The 17,751-nt window shown below is 39.7% G+C and overlaps 1 protein-coding gene across 5 annotated transcripts in view; it reads left to right on the plus strand.

Annotated features, from left to right (window-relative positions):
- The window catches only part of ZMIZ1 (zinc finger MIZ-type containing 1), a 333,497-nt gene that overhangs the window by 202,172 nt on the left and 113,574 nt on the right, over nt 1–17,751 (plus strand). For all 5 annotated transcript variants that reach the window (XM_054277262.1, XM_054277265.1, XM_054277264.1 and 2 more), the window contains exon 6: nt 10,123–10,228. In XM_054277262.1, coding sequence (XP_054133237.1) covers nt 10,123–10,228 — 106 coding nt within the window. The remainder of the gene's footprint in view (nt 1–10,122; nt 10,229–17,751) is intronic.

Genomic DNA, 17,751 nt, shown 5'->3' on the forward strand with positions numbered 1-17,751 from the left:
GAATGCAGAAAGGCAGGCTCTCTCAGGAATGTGCAGTCATTCACACACTGCAGAGCTGAAATGCATCAGGTGTAATGAGAGAGCAGCAAAACAGATCGGTTGTGGTATGAATAGCCAGCTGAATAGGTTATCACAGATCAGCAAAACATGGGTATAATAGGTATAACAGATCCTTTGCATCATGTAAGTCCTATGTACAGTCTTTTGTAAAAATTAACCAATTAGATTTAATCTGATTAATAAAGGACAAATTTGCTCACAGTCTTGAAATAAGGCTTTAATTTAAGAAGTGGCTCTTAGAAGTAGTTCTGTTTACCTGTCTGTCTTTGTGTTGGGACTGTCAGTAATGTCTGGTAACTGGATAACCACCTGGATGTTTGTATTCCTGCTGCCTGTCTTAGAATACATGCAGAAGAATGATCTTAGAAATACTCTGCCTTGTCAATAGCAGAGGAGCTTCCAGCTTCATTTATGGAATTACTGAACCATTAAAAACATTTATGGTTTTGATAATAATATGTAGAAAATATATATAGAATAATATATAGAAAACCCATTGCAGAGGGTTTTTTTAAATTGTAATAACAGCACTTAGAGAAATCTTGGTGACTTGATAATTTCATGAGTTTGCTAGACAGCAGTTGTTGAATGACAACATGTATAACACATGTCTAGTGTTTGTCTTGCCTTGGTGATTTTTTTTTTGTATAATCTGTGCACAGTATGCAAACTGGCTATTTGCAGTAGATAGTTTTTTCACATGAGCAGTACTTTATAATTCTGAAGTTACATTTGCTACTGTGGGCTCCAGTGACATTGCGTGCAACATAATAGGAATGCTTTTCTTATTTATAGAAGGAACTCAGTATTTGATACAATAGGTAAATTTTGCCAGAGAGGTACCTAATAAGGTATGTAAACTTCATTTCAGTAGTCAAATACTTCATGTAACAATACTTTAAATGATTACTCATTTAGAGTTTAAATAATTTCCTTTTGTGATGAAAAAATCAGGGTAATGCTGCCAAGGCCTATGAACAAAACTGGGGTATTTCTGTGCAGTGCAAACAGTCAAATAGAGAAGGATACATAGGTAAACCAATTACTTATGCCATAAATAGAAAATATTTTTTCATTAACTAAGCCCCAAAAGCTGTGCCTCTTCTGACCAAAATGTCATGCAAGGGCATTATGTTGCTATGTTCAAACAGTTCTGACAGACACTAATCCTAGAACTTAACTTTTTATGCTTACCATTACAGAAAATCACTAAAGTGAGTGGGTAATAAAAATTTATAAAGAATGCTCATTTCAACAGATAAATAGTAAGTCAGGGGTAAAGGGGTAAGCTTTGGATCTGATTTATTTCTTGCAAGCTACAGGCTGTGGAAAGGTTCCCTTAAACACCTTTTACAGAGCTCATGCAAACAAATTATGATCTTTCTCAGAGACAATAAAATTTCTTCTAACTTGCCAAGAAAAGCTAGGTGCTCTTTTTCAACAGTAGTTATTTTCAAATCAAATAGACAGTCTGTAGGCCAGAAACTGAATTATAATTGAAATCATTGATTCTATAAATTATTGAAATGGCAATGGATATGGTATTCTTTTGTATATAATACTACTTCTACAAACCAGGCAAAGCTGTGTTTTTATTAGGATTGAAAAAATTTCTTACTCTAGTACTAGAATATATTATGGCAAGGCTGATAGTCTTGATAAATTTAAGCATTTAATTCTCTAAAAATGTACTGTATATCGAATTACCTTACAGTCTTCTGAAATAAACAGCTTCAGTTATTACACAGCAGTTTAAAAAAATTACCCTATTTTGGCCAAATCAGATATCTGTCCAAGCAGAGAAATCCAAGTACTTTAATCACTCACAGGTTAATTTTCTCCTAACCGTTTCCCAATCCATGTGGATACTAAAAGTCATGTTTAACAGTAAGGTTGAGCAAAAAGTTACACCATAATTGAATTATATCTCTGTGTATGGGATACAAAAGCAAAATATTGCTCAAGAGCTTTTCAGGAAAGAATGCTTCAAAGTAGACTGCAGTACAAATAACTTTCAGTCAGCATTTGGCCCAGGCTGTTTTGTTCATTTCTGCCCCTTCTCAGGGGCAGTGTAGTCTCATCCCTTGGTCTGCTCTTGCCAAGCAGTTTAACATGTAAATGATCTTATTGAAGCTTTGGGTAATATTTGTGTTGGTGCTGTAGCAAAAATGGAAATGAGGAGACAGCTGAGAGCAAAATGGACAGATTTACAGACTTGTCTTCAGCAAAGGGCCGTAAAGGCACTGCCTTGTTCTCTTGCTGTGCTTCAGCTTTACAAGGCACCAAGTTTATGATTCTTTAGGGCTCTTCAGTGTGTTCAATCAAGAAATAAAAGAGTGAGAGAGGCAAAGCTGTGTGCAGTTACTCTGTGGCTGTACCTGGGGGCTTCATCTGAGAAATTAAAATCCATCACTACAATGGTTTTGGGCAGTAGAAGGAATTTAGGTAAGCAGGATGTGCTTACCTGAGCTGGCTCCCGGTAAATCACTGAGTGTAAGAGCTTCTGTGGGGAAAGCTTTTGTCTCTAACCACTGTGGTTGGGATCTGAGTCTCTCTTTACATCCAAGAGATGCAAAGACTTCCTACCTCAAGTAGTCCACAAAAAGCTATGCCAAAATAGTAATTGAAATAGTAATTAAAAATGCCTTTCCCCCCCAAATCTTAATGTTTTAGATTTTCCTCTCCAAATACTGGGTCCACTTCAGTCATCAGATGTGGGAAACTTACCTGTGTTTGTGAAAGAATATTTCTCTTTAAATTACAACAAGCACACAAACAAAACACAAAGCTGTAGTCCTAGCTGTACTTCATCGAAAGGTTATGGATTTCATTTAAATTTTGTGTTCTGCTTATAGTTCTTACTACATCTCTCTACTGCAGATAAGCATTGCTGAAATTACAACCATCAATGATAAACTGATGCAAGTATCTGCTAAAAGTTCATGTTCTAATGATACCAGTACAATAGTACAGTAATCTTTTGAACTGTGTTTCTCTTCAGAAAATCCTGGAATTGAGACTGTTGACACTATTTTAGATCATTTTAAGGAGAAAAAAGGCCTAACTGCTCTCAGTTTCATAACACAGAAATCTATTTTAGTTTGTCTGATATGGTATGAAGAGCATAATTGGTTAAAAAAAAAAAAGACATACATGTTAAAAAAAAAAAACAAACACCCAAAAAAACCAAAACAACAACAACAAAAAAAAACCCAACAAAAGAAGAAAACAAAACTGAGAATGGAATAGTTTCAATAACAGGATGCCTCAGACTGCAAATGCAGCTAATGCTTGCCTGGATTCAAGGCAGAAAAGTACATAATCAAAAATCAACCTGTGACATTCCAAAAATCAGATTTCTAATCAGATCAGGGTTTGAATGTGACTAATTAGGTGGAAGAGTTGGTTCAGCATATCTATACCCAGAAAATGGGAGGTTGCAGCTGCCCATGAGAGCCCTAGAAATGTTACATTTACTCTTTTTATCCAAGACTTCCAGAGCAAAAAGTTGATGTGGAAGAAATCCTGCTCCCATCATGCTCTCCAGGCATCTGTTGAACACAGAGCTGTGTGTTTGCAGAGCAGCACAGCACTCCAGGGCTGTGTACGTGCTGTACTGCCAGGGTACAGCCAGCAGGCACAGAACACTCTGCTTCCCAGCAGCTCTGAGTGCTACCAAATAACTCAGTGTTACTGCTTGTCCTTTCACTTCATGCTCTCCTAAAGCCCTTTTAACCTAAACTTTGGTAGGCTTGTCATGGGTTATCTAAAACTCATCAAGATCCCTGCTCTCCAAAGTGAAGTGTTTCTGGAATTCCCTTGTCACTCTGTCTGTATGAGCAGTGTGTGTTTGATGCAAATCACTGTTCAGAGTGTGCCAGGACTCAGGTGGCAGCAGTACTGCAGTGACCCAGTGATCAGCTGCTTTAATTACAGCACAGTCCCTGCCTCTTTTCCTCTGGGACAATTTTCAGTGGAGAGGGTTGAGAATAGTGACCTTCTCTTCGATGTTTGTGGTGGTTAGAGACATGCAGAGAGGAAGAGGATGCGCAGGAGGAGATACCCTTACTCTGCATTAGTTATGTCACCATTGCAGGAAGCATCACAAAGTACATGGCAGGCATACTGGCTTCTCTTACTTTGCAAATATGGCCTTCATCCACCTTATAGAGTGGGAAATAATTTTTAAGAAACCTCTTAATTTGAATACAAGGACTCTGTAAAGTCTCTTCTATTACCACAACCTACTTAATGTCTGTTTTCAAGCATCAAAGGCAAGAAACTGTTTAATGATATATATATAACTTCCCTGACTTGCTTTGATTGTCTCTATTGTTGAGGCAGCCCTTCTGCAACTGGAGTGTAAGAGTCTTGTCAGATCAGGACTTCAGATCACAGATTTCTTCCTCCTTTTCCTACCCTTTTTTTTTTCTGTTTGAGGCAGATCACTATTCATGTTGCAAAATTCCTCAATTTGCTTCCTGTTTATCTGATCTTTGTGTGTTACTGAGGGGGAAAAATTACCATCTACATTGCAGAATTCTAATTACAAAATTTCTGCTGTAGTCTTCAAACTGCATTCAGATAATTTCAAGTATGCACAAGTGGCTGAACACGGAGCCGTCTGAACTAGCAATCAGCTGGCATTTTTAGTTTTGAGCAACCAGCAAATTGAATTGGTAAAATTCATTCTGATGCCAGCAGGGGGGAGTGCTCTTGACTGCTGCTAGTTAAGAGTTTCATTGAAAGTGCGACATAATGGGAAGGGAGTTTAGAAATAAGCAGTCGTGTAGCTCTCTTGATTAACAGGGCTGTTAGGTTGAGAGCCACATTGTTCCAGTACTTCGTGGGGTGATGACAAGAAGGGCAGGGAGTGAAGCTCCTTAGCCTTGCAAAAGGAGAAAGGAGGCGGGGGGGGGAGAAGTACTGAAGGTAAATTCAGCAAAGAAAAGATGCTGGTAGCCATATTTGTCTGCTTTTCATGTAATTAAAACCTCACTCTCATCATTTTCTCCTCACTGTCAATGACCCTGAGAGTTCAGACATCTGGATCTCTGCAGAGCTGAGTCACAGACAGTGAATGCAATGTCTCCTTTTTGAAAGCTGTTTATCTGAATTATTCAGATTAAAGATTTCAGAGGTTTGAAGTGATCAGATTTTCTTACTGGCATTTGATGTTATAATAATGTTTGTTTGCAGATAGGATATATATTCCCTTAAAGACAGCTTAAAATAGCTGTTAGTTCCCTATCAAAATTTAAAATTTAGGTGTTGCAAGTGTGTTTAGGAAATAGGCTAGCTTTTATAAAGTCTAGCTGTCTGGAACGTTATTGTGAAATAACATAAAGAAATGTTAGGTGTTGAACCTTGAGCTGGCCAAGCACCTCTCTCACCCATGATAAAGGATGGTGATCTCAATTTATGGTTGTGGTACTGGAAATTATGTCTGTTGTTTTTTTCTTTAATACACAGCTTTTCAATGGAATGCTATGTTATGTATGGGTAGGTCAAGTAAGATAAGTTCTTACAGCATTGCAGAATGAAGTCATGGTTGAACACATGGTACCAGCTACACACTGTCCGAGTTTTTGCTGATACACTGGATTTGAATTTGTACCTAGAGAAAGAGTATGTTTGCAAATGGTATCATGATCCCTTAGCCATAACATTTAATGGATTATTGAAGTTGTTGCCTTGATCCCATCTGATCTGCACGGGTACCTGAATAAGGCTGAAATCACAGAAGGTTTCAAATGTGCTAGAATTCCTGGGACAGAGTTCAGGCTGAGCTGGATGGCTCCAGTCGGCAGCAGGTGTCTGGAATCACTGAGGTTTGGCTTGGGACAGACCTAAGGGACCTTGCTGTCTACACCTTTTCTCCAAGCCAGGATGTGATACAGATACAGTCTGGTCTACTATAAATCCCCTTACCCTCCAAAAGCCAGAGAATGATAGGTAGGTCTTGCCAATGCCAGTTGATTTTTAATACTTCAAACATTTTCCCAGTGAGTCACATATACACTGAGAAGATGAATATCTGTTCCTAATTTTCTATTTAGGCATTTAATTTTTCTTTCTTTCTGATCTGTGGTATTTCATGTGTGACTTCGGTCTCATTTTTGCAACGTTTTTCCTGGTTATAATGGTAATTTTAAACTCTTACCCTCTCTGTTAGGTGTTTGCAGACTCTTTTGCTTGTAAAACCACCTAGAGGTTTTGCAGTTTACTCTGTCATTGTCCAAGTCAAGACTAAGTACATAGAAATTACCTGTAACAAGCACAAGTTATAATTTGACAAAGGACTAGTAATTAATAATATGAGTTAAATGTATACTTCTGTCATCTGGGCTATATTCCCTTGTTACAATAGTGTTACATAAGACAATGTCAAAAGACACATTAAAGATATGGTAACTTGTGATGTACTCATGATGATGTTCTGTATTGCTCACCTAGTACTTCTTTAATATCTGTTTTTGTTGTCTCTCTGGGTATATGTACTTCCTGAGAGTCACCTTTTACAATCTTAAAACCAGATTTGGTACATCTCCAAGCTGTCTGTCTTGAATGAATTTCTGAAGATAATCATTAGCAGTTACACTGTTTGTCCAGGTAAATTCCTTTGAGGCGCTCAAAGGTAAATTTCACCAGGATCTGCTGACCTGAATATATTAAACTTGCCAAATGTCTTGTAGCTATTTCTTTGTGTTCTGTGGATCGTGCTCCTATGATGCATTTGTCATCTTGTTTCTGAAAGCTGTCATTGTCTGTTTAAAAAGCCAGGGGTCCCTTGCATACAGAGGAAAGTTTGACAAGTACCAAGTGAGCCATGTCTGACTTGAATTGTAGACAACCTGAAATAGGGTCTCGGAAGGAGGATGTATGATCTGTTCCATTGACCTTAATTTTGAAATAAAAGTCTTTGACCTGTCACAGTTAAAAGAAAAATTTGAAATACAGTCAATGCAAATATTTTTAAGCCCTGTTAGAAAATTCAGACAAGATGCAGCTGGCACCATGTGTTCAACCATGAGTTCATTCTCCAATGCTGTAAGCACTTACCATAGTTGACCTAACCATTCCTTGTAAAGGAAATAGACGTGTACTGCCCTATTCATGTTGAGCAAGCTGAGGCAGAAGGGACCAGAGAAAGCCTTCTCGAACACAGGTCCGCCAGTTTGTTTAATAGACCCTGTTCCTGCATTTAATGGAGTGCATACAAGAAAACTGTAGATGGAAAATGACTCTTGGCAAAACAGAAATTTTATTAGAAATATCTGCTTTCTATTAAGTTTCTTTTGAGAGAAAGAAGGGATTTTTTGTGCAGTTTGTCAGTGGAAGCACTTTCTTTCAAAGTTGCGTTATTGTTTTTTAAATTTTTTTTTGCTAATCCAAATTTCCAATTTGTTTTCCCTCACACTTGGTAAGAACAAGCAAGTAACAGTTTGAGTGGCTGACCTCTGCACACTGTCAAGTTCAGATTCTGCCTTCTCATGCTCAGTCCTTGTGTGGTGTTTGCTGGGGCACTGCCTCAGCCACCAGGAGGTGGGAGCTGCCCAGTCAGGCTGTGCCCATTGGGGTGTGCTCAGCCTTGGGCTGCCCACTCTGGAAAGCTCTGCTTTCCACCCCTCTGAGCTTCATGGCACTGCTCCTCTGGCAGGGGAAATGAAGAAAAGGAAACTGATGTGATGTGGGAGAATAGAAAGTTGGGCGTCAGCCTGTGGTTAGGACTGCACTGACCACGGCTTTGCAGTGTGTTCAGTGAAGACAGGGCAAGCAGAACTTGGCTTTTGTGGGTTTTACAGTTCTCTCTGTTTCCTGAGTTACTTCGTAGAATTTTTCCATAATTAGCAATATGTCAGTTGAGAGTAGTGATTTGGCCTCTTGCTAGGACAGCCTCAGGATTTGTAGCTTCATGTATTAAAACAAATTAAGAATATTTAAGCAGCCAATGCATTTTCTGAGTTGCTGTGTGCTCGCTGATGGCCAGGTGTATCTACCTTTCTCCAGCTTCAAAATAAATGGTTTAATGATTATATGCTGTTTCAAAACAGAAAATGGGAGGGACCTTTCTCCATTGTTTTAAGACCTGATTAGCACTCTGAAATGTGTTCCTCTCTGATGGGAGAACAAATGATGGCTAAAGGAGTTTAAATAATGTTTGTACATTAATGAGACATTGTTCTCAGGAGCCTTTTGCAAGGTGTGGTTTTGGGTTTATCAGAAGAGCTTTTTTCTGTTTTCTTCTCATCATCCCCCACCTCCCATATCTACTTTTGGGTGGCTGAAGTACAGTGATACTGGAAGTAGAAAAGGGAAACAGATTTCCAAGTATGTAAGTGTTTTCCAGATCTCATGGCAGCCCACCAGTCTTCACTCCTATCGCTATTTTTGCATGAAATATCACATATCATATTCTCCTCTTGTTTTTCTGTTTTTAATGGTTTTCTGTGTGGGTTTTTATTAATTTTTTAAAATTATTATTATTAAGTTTATTTTTTTTCCTCAATTTTGCAAGTTTGGACCTAGAGTCTTAGCCAGGATGCTAACAACTGGACTTCTTAAAGTAAAGGATTAAAGGCTGATCTACCAAATTGGAAATGTTTTTTGTTTATCAAAAAAATTTGCATTATTTATTTTACTTTATTCCTTTTCAGTTTTCTATCTAAAAGCTGTAGTTGTAAAGAAATGTGATAAAACAGTAGATGTGTATTACTGTACTTATCATCCTCAATTTTCATTTATTTTCCCTGAAGCTCTCTTCTCAATTTTGAGATTGGAAGGGTTAAATTTAGGGAGAGAACACTCCCACAGATTAAGTCTCATGAGCATCTAATTTTTAAATGAACAAGAGCACAGAACAAAAAATCTACCTGGGAACTTCATTCATGTTAATTCTTTTTTAAGAAATAAATTTGGTTCTTAATTGTGAATTAGGAAAAGTGGATATATTGGAAAAAGTATAAGATAATGTTTAACTAACACATACATTAGTTCTTCACTCTCTTCCATACTGTTGCTTTTTGCAGTCCTGGACGCACATAATTGCAGTGTCATCCATTAAGAAAGAAGCTTTCAGATGAAGAAAGGGTGGGAGAAGGATATTTTCTTGTACTGTAAGCTGTTAAAGATAGGGACTTTCTTTTGCCTCAGGAAATGGTGCTCTGCTCTTGTGCAGTTCCTTCATTGTTTTAATGCAAAGTAATGGCACTGTTAAGAATAATCTGTTTTATCTGTGCCTCTGAGTCTGAAGTCATCATGTGCCACTGGAAGGCAATAGAAAAGCTGTGCTGTGTATAACTTTAGCATCATTTGGCAGAATGACTGTGGGATTGTGTTTGTGCTGTGCAGATTTTAAGAGGATACGTTCTTGGCTGATAGCTGGGTTGCTGGCTTGGAGAAACAGTTGACTGCTTTTTGTCCTTGACTACAGTCTTCAATTTGCCTGGTTTTGCTAGTTCTTCTAGATCAGTCAACAACAACAGCAGTCTTACCCTAATTTAATGTTTGGCAAATGCTTCTTGCACAGGCCTGTTCATTCTAAAACTGTGGCAAATGTGCTTCCCAATACAGTATTGTTGAAATGCAACAACTGTGACACTGAGCACAGTGTAGGACAACCCTGCCCAGCAGTGTGGAGCGGGCATTTTAACCTAAAGGACCTGGGCACTGCCCTTGGGAACAGGGCCAGGAACTGTACAACAGAGGGAGAGACTGAGGATTTCTCATCCTCACATCTCAAATGCATTAAGGTGTATTCTATACAATCTTTACATACATAGCTCTTCCATTATTTCTTCTGGCTTTTGTCTCCAATTTTCATGGAACTACCAGGCCTTTCTTCTGACAGGTGGTCAAATAATTGGATCACCAGAATACTCCTGTGTTCAGTTCATTGTGCTTGTGTTGGAAACTACTGGGGAGCACTGCCTCATACCATGTTTGTATTGTGCTCTTGCAGCAGATTCAGATGTCAAACATTAGTGCTGTTAAGCAGGTTAATGTCACTTTGTCAAGAGCTCAAGTAACCCCTAATGAAGCTTTCTGTCTTTCCCTCTGCAGGTGGTAAGTCGAGTGGCAGCTCAGCAAGGATTTGACTTGGATCTTGGATACAGGCTACTGGCAGTATGTGCAGCCAACAGGGACAAATTCACTCCAAAATCAGCTGGTAGGAAAAGCTTTTTTGATGTATTGTTGATTCTCAGATGATCATATTCTGTAAAAAATGCTACCTATGACTGTCTTGCGTTCTGTAAAAAAACAAAACCAGAAGCAAACAGGTATTTGGTGCTTATAGCTCTGTTGCTTTTAGCATTTCAATGGCATGCTCTTCTGAGGATACTTGACTTTGGAAATTTATATTTTCCCCAGCTAGAGCTGTTTGTTGCCCTATTTGATCTCATGGATGAAATGCTGCTTCCAGAAGCACAGATGTTTAGTAATTTCATGGTGGGAATGAACACACTCAGACCCCTCTGTCTTGGTAAACCATTGATTTTCTGTCATGTGTCAACCTCTAAATGTTTCACATCTGTTCTGCACTCCCTGGTATATCTATTGCAAAACTCATACTCCTTGACTTCATGTGCCTGTGCAAATAAGTACCATGGTTCCTTGTACATCTAGTCCTTAGAATTACAATTTTGAGCCAAGAGTAGGTAGTAGTTCTAGTGCTGTAGTAACAAGTAGCCATTTTTCCAGTATTTTACAGCAATAATCTGTTACAGGTCTCTGATCAAGTAGCAATATTTGATCATGATGTATTGCCATTGCTCCTTCTAGAGATGTAGAAAATGCACTTAAGGGTCTTTCTGCTTCTCACATGTTCGATTTAACTGGAACATTTAATTCCGGTTCTCCTTTTCTTAGCTGATGAATGTCAACATAATGTTCACTGGCTTGGAAAACAGGAAGATAATTGTTTCATTCCAGACTGAGCGTGGATAACTTTTCTGCTTAGTACTAAACTGGTATGCAGTCCTCATTTTGGAACATCAGGAAAGGTTACCTTCTTCCAAAACAACGACTTTTGGCCAACTGATTGGGTGTTAATATTTCTTTTCATGTTCCTTTTCAGTTTTTATCAGCCCAAACATGGCTACCTTTTGTCCTAAGTGTTCTAAACAGTTCCTCATGCAGAAGTGGCTTTCACATCAAAGCATATTCACTGGACTTACTGTTTTATTTTTTTGTATGTGAAGGAACCATTAATCTTACTAAATGTTGAATAAGCTGTCTGATTTTCATCCAGGAAAACTGTGTGGAGGATAAAACGTTCTGTTGACCAAGCACAATGTCTCTTTTTTCTGACTTCCTATTAAGTTTATCCATTAGTTAGCTATCACATCTCTTCTTGGTTGTTTGGATTTTTTTTAAAAAAAAAGCTTATCAAGGAAGAATTTCCAGCTATGACAGCATTAAATTTTCTTTAAAATTTTAGTTTTTCCCCCCTCTTACTAATTCTTCCTGATGTGTGTCTCCATCAGTGTGTTAGAGGAGGTGAGGTGGAGAGTCAGATGTTGCAGTTCTTTTCCTTTAGGGCTCACTGAGAGTAGACTTGAGAACTGCTTGTCAGTCATCATGGTCTAGAAAAACCCAGTGTCAGTGTTTGATTTCTACCAGTAATTACTTCTTTTGAGGAACACATGTGAGATTTCTTTTTAACTTAGTGCTCTATACAGAGTTCACTCTTTCCCTTTTTAATTGATAGAATACAGGGAAAGCTGGTAAATCACATGCTCTTCACTTGATGTATTCTAAAACCCTTCTCAGTCCTTTACTTCCTATTTCTCAGTTGTATGTAGAAGTAATTTATTTTCAATAACCTTAAATATTTGGTTTCACAACTACTTTGGTTTTACTGTGTGTACAGTTGTTTCACCAGGTCTTCCTGGGGTTTCATCATGCCCATCTACATTATGCATTTTGTGCTCTTACTGTCTGTGTTAAATACTCATATTTTGGGGTATGCCATAACATATTTTGTGAAGTTTCCCATATAGCCCCTACTCTAAGGAAGTCACATTCACATAGGGGCTCTGAGAGCTACATCCTTGAATAGGCAGCTTTGAAAGATTGACAGACTGGGATTACAAATATGAGGTCATTTCAGAACATACAGACTTGTTTTAAAGGGTTATTTTCCACATCAGAGTGCATTAATATTTGCTGATTTCTCGTACAGCAGTGGCTCCACTCCTTCATTCAGTTTTGGTAAAAATGTTGAGCTTGTCCTTTGCTTTGTTTGTAGAGTGTGCTTCATTGAAAGCTGCTTTTTGTGACTTGCTTAAGTTGTTGTCAGGGATGCTTGCAGGTTGTTTTGAGAAACTAATTCTGTTTTCTTTTGTATCTAATGAAAGACACCTTCAACACTTCTTCCAGTCACATTCCTGCAGAAATCCCTGATGGAGATATCAAATGGCATTAATTTTAATGAATAAGAATTTGTTTTTCCCTTCCTCCAGGCTTAAGGGGAATTTACAATGGTTTGCATTCATTCCTCCAAGTATGAATTTAATGCTGCCAATGGGATCGCTCTGGAAACATTTTTAATCCATGTTGTTTAGTGTCTGACATTCTTAAATGCTTGGAGAAAAAAAAAAAAGACTTTATAATTAAAACATATTTGAGTAGGTGAACATTGGGGAAAATAATTGCACCGAATCCTTTCAAGGGCCATCCACTGTTGGTACCTCCTTACAGCTGGGGACAAGGCTTGTTGAGTGATGTCCTGCAGGCTGGGAGCCTGAAGGGGCCTGGCAGTGGTGGCTGGCAGCCTTGGCAGCTCTGCTGTGTGGAGCAGGTGGAGCCCTGCAGCCCAGTGTCCCTCAGGTCTGCTGGATGGCACAGATGCCTGACCCAGTGTAACCAGTATCCTGCTCCTGTTCCCCAGAGCTCCCACCCTAAACTCATTCAGGGAGCTCTCTGGCAGAAGAGCTTTTGCTGGCATGGCTTCTTTCCTGTTTGGCTGCTCCCTGAGCTGTGTCTCTGCGGGGCCCCAGGAGAGTCACGGTCCGCATGGCAGCGCCTGGGGATCTCACTTATCCCTGATGGAAGTGGGCTGGAGCCTGAGGCTGGAGGGCAGAGCATCCAGCTGCCAAATTGCTCAACTCTGTGGGAAAACCACCCCTTGGTTCTTGGAAATGTCCTCATGCTGTTTCATCCCAGCTGGTTTGAGCTGTTCTGGTGGTGCCTCCCTGCTAAGCTGGAAGGGAGGTGCAGATGGCGCAGCAGAGTCCAGGCAGGCATGGGGGGAGGCAGGGAGGGACAGGAGGCTGCAGCTGGGTGGGGCACAGCCTCAGCTGGGAAGGACAGGGCACCTGACCAAGAGCTGTCAGGTCCTTGGCTTCTCCCATCCAGGATTGTTCGGTATTGCCAAGACAGTGTTTGATGTGCTTTTTGGTGTTGTTTTACTTGGTCATTGAGATAGTTAGCAATTAGCTAATACAAATTGTTTTGGAGAATGCCTAGGGGGGCGGTTCATGTAGCATGAAAAGTATTAATAAGTTGCTCTGTGTGTTTTTAAATAGAAATGACGATTTAATGACTGTGCCTTTTGTCTCTGCTTTCTGGTGTTTGTACCTGAAATAATAGCTGCTGCCTTTTATTCTTCCAGTCTGTGCTGCTGCAGCAGGGCAGCAGCCTCAGCAGGAGGTCAAACACAGCATTTCCCACCCTGAAGACAAATGACAAAGCCTTTAAAAATATATGTGTCTCTTTTGGTGACAGCTGCTCCCCAGACCTTCCACTGCAAATTCCTTTGCCGTGTTGTGACACCTATGGGGAATGGCCCAGCAGGTTGTCTGCCTGCTCATTTGCTTCCAGACTGCAGAAACCTGAGTTGCTCTTAGTATGTGAGTGCATAGGTGTTTATGTATTCTGGCTTTTCTTCCTTAAACCTGAGTCCTTTCTCTCTGAACAGTGTTTGCTTGGACATTTTCTCAGCATATCTGATGCTTTTGTCCTTCCTGTAGAAGATTTTAAGTCATTTGGTAGCTTTCTTTTAACTGTTCAAATAAGGTGGAGATCAGCAGTTAAAGTGTTTATTAAAAAAAATAGGGGGGCTGGAAGAGAAAGAGAGAGAACAATTTTCTGTTCTGAGTTGTTTTTTTTTTAAGGTACTTTATCGAGCTACTGAACTTCATGGCTCTTGTTGCTACTTTTCTAGTTTTGCTTTTGTCAGGAGGCCAAGCTGAGGCCAGACAAGGGGACGACAGGATGAGATCATACAGGGAGCTTTGTCAGAAAAGGACAGTGTTCACTATCTCTGTAAAGAGAGAGAGGAAGGAAGAAGCCTGAGGGCAGAACTGTGCAGAAAAGGTACTTTAGCAGGCATTGAGCAGCTACAGCAAACAAATGCTGTGATAGCTGGGACGGGCAGCCAAATGTTGGCTGTTTGATAGCAGAAATAACAACCTTTTTTGATATCACTTTGCTTTCAGTCCCTTAGGCTGTGCTTGGTGTGCTTCTGATTTCACTTCTCAAGAGCAGTATTACTTAATAATCTTGATTTTATATGAAGCATGCACTAAAACGTCATCGTATTTGTGGACTCTATATTATGGGGGGTTTTAGTTCTTTAGCTTCAGTCATTGTACTGAAGCTGTGATATAAGAGGGCTGTTCTTGTGAGTAGAATGCCAAAGCTGTAATTAAATTGGGCCTTGGGTTAACAGGGGTATTTGCAGTGAGAGTGCTGGCAAATGGAGGTGTTAAAACATTACTGGACAAGATACTGAGACTGAAGGTATGTCCTGATCAGGATACATTTTCAAAGCAATAGTAGAGATTGGGCTAAGAGTATTTTGGTGTATTATCAAATCAAGCTCCCAGAAATTATATAAAAGGAGAGAAGAAATGATGTCATAATGTGAATGAATAAAAAGGTAGAAAGTAAGCATGACCTCTAGATCAGGGGGGACATAGGGCTAGATTAACACTTTTACAAAGTTTCCAGTAATTATGTTCACATTATCTGTGGAGGCAAGGCAAGGTGGCTAAAAGGATTACAAGTGTAGAATAGAAATTACTCCAGCCAAGGCTGATGGCATCTCTCCAGCTTGAAGGGACCAAATGATTGACAGGCCTGTGTTAGGAAAGAAACAGCATATAAATTGTCAGTCTCATGCCTCATACCAAAGATTTCCAGCAAGTCAAAATGGCCTTATACGACTGGAGAAGAAATGCAGATGCTGTATCTGCACTTAGGAAAGTGGCTGATGAGAATAAATAAGCAGCTTTATGAGAGCAGCATAAAAGCTTGGGTTGTTTGTGAAGTGAAAGCTGAGCAGAGTTACAAAATGTATGTAAGTACTAACAAATGAACAACTCAGAACAAGAAGAGCTATTACACTACAGTAAGGTATTGACACAAAAACATAATGCTGTAAATTGAATAAAACACTGAAATAGATGGGGAATTCAGAATTATTAGGGTAGTTCCATTTAAAAAATATTTTCAGCTAGAATGACAGTGGAGAGGGATGGAGCAGAGTAAAGGAAAATGGAAAAGTGAAAGAGCCTTTTTAAAGATAAAATTCAGTGTATGAAATTGTGTAATGTGGTTCTTGATGTAGCTGGGAAGCTGGTTAAGAGCCTTTTATCTGTGTTGTCCTAAATTTCTACTACATTTCCATGCAGATACCTAATCCATTGGTAGTTAGAGTTGGTGTCCTAAAACCATCCACTTGACAATTCTCATTAAAATAAAGGTATTATTTTCTTTCAGCTGATACCTTCTGAAACAGCTTTTGGTATTGAAAACTGACTACATTTCAGGTGATCTCTAAGTTCACTTCCCAGCTCTTAGCACAGATTCTCACTGTGTGCCCTTGCCTGCTTTGTTCTCAGTTTTGTAGTTCTTTATTTTTGAAGCAAGGATAATAATATGCCTTCCACCTCACTTTTATTTATCTCATTTAATTAAATTCAGTATCATGCAGTACAGAATCTACCTCTTCCTCTGTAGGTAGTTATGCAGTGCAGCAGAGCCGTGGCTTCAGCTGGGACACTTTGTTGTCATACAGATAAAATAATTCTGTTCTGGCACATATATTGGCAGGATACACCTTTGTTGCAACTAAGTCTTTCTTTCCTAGTGTTTTATAGTATGGATACTACAAATAAATGAGTAATTAAATCTTAATTCATTTAGATTGTGGGGTTAGTTAGTCGTATTAGTTTCACTTAATGAAGTTGATAGGTCATTCACTCAGTGAAGTTGAAGGGCAACTTCCCTTGACCAAAAGGAAGCAGTCAGTAGAGCTGTTCAGTGGCAAGCAGCATGAATTCAGGTGTGTAGTCTCTGGCAGCCAGTTTAGGTTGGCTGCAGAAAAGGCACACTGGACTTCACCCATTTGTCCCACCCACGAGTTCACTCAGAGCAAAGCTCTGTCAGACCTGCAGTTTGGCAATTATATCCTGTACCTTGAGCCTCTGTCAGGTTGGCTTGACACATGGCAGACATGTCAGTAGTCAGCTCTCAAACATGTTGAGGTTAAGAGCCTGCAGAATGAGAACCTTTTCCCAATGGGCCTTATTTGTTTGGGTTGTTCTTGTTCCCTTCCTGAAAGATGTGTTCCTCATGCGTTTGATCTGCCTTCTGCTCATGGGAAACATGATCATACTTTTGTCAGATTTTCATTATCCTCCTAGTAGCTAGGCAACTCCTCTTCATTTTCACTGGGAGCTTGAGGACCTCATAACATATCAATGTAGATAGGTATTGTTTTGGTGAAAATTCAGTTCATTTTTGGCATTCACTGTTCTGCTGTACCCTTGAACACCTCTGTTTATAAAGGAGGTTGCATGGCTGAGCTGCTGCTTCTTTATTCTGACTAGCCAAAATACCAGGTGGTGTATCTGGCCTGTTCTTTTTGACATTTCACTGGTCCTTGTTACCATGGTACCAATTCTGACTTTGAGAGATGTCACAGTAAAACTGTTGCCAGGTTGGAACATTTTTGCTCTAATGCCTTTACTATAGCACTTAAAGAAATTGTGGACACTCAGCTACAGCAACAAGCTTGCTCTGCTGTTTTCTTAGTCTGTGCCTTGGATTTCTTGAGGCTGGTACTAGCTGAATGCTCTCTTTGCAGCAGATTTGGTGTGTGGTGCATTAACTTATGCAATTCCTGGGAAGAATCTTTCCCTAAAGTGTGCAACACACTTCCACTTGGACTGGAACTGGCATTCCCCAGAGAAGACTTCTGTTGATCTCCATCAGTGTTTTCTGTCTTCTGCTTCAGGGATTCCATATGTGCTGAGAACAGCTGAAGATTTGGTAGTAAAGACAGCTTAGGTCTTGGTCTGGGTGTGAATTTTGATTTTTCATTTTATGTTGTTTTGAGTAACCTCTCTCTGAAGTTGAGGTAAGTCACAAATGGCAAGTTAGAAGGGAGGCAGCTGTGAAAGCCTACATATATTCATGGGAGAGAAGAAAGCAAGCTCTTAGAAAGGCATTTGCCCTTTACGAGTTACCTTTTCTCAGCTTACAGCAAGCAGTCCCAAGCTTGTTCCCTTTTGAGCTGCAGTGCCTCCGAATGTCCCTCAGTGCCAGTGCTCTCTTGTTAGCCTGTGTGTCTTGGAGGCATTCAGAGAAGTGTGTGAGGAGTCCAGCTATGAGAACAGTAGCACAGCAACTTCCATGGGGCTTCCACTGGGAGCTTTTGTGCTGCTGGAGGGCTGAGCCATG

The sequence above is a fragment of the Melozone crissalis genome, unplaced genomic scaffold, assembly GCF_028551555.1.
Source record: "Melozone crissalis strain CALT ecotype California unplaced genomic scaffold, PUWL_Pcris_2 ptg000019l_1, whole genome shotgun sequence".
NCBI classification, from domain to species: Eukaryota; Metazoa; Chordata; class Aves; order Passeriformes; family Passerellidae; genus Melozone; species Melozone crissalis.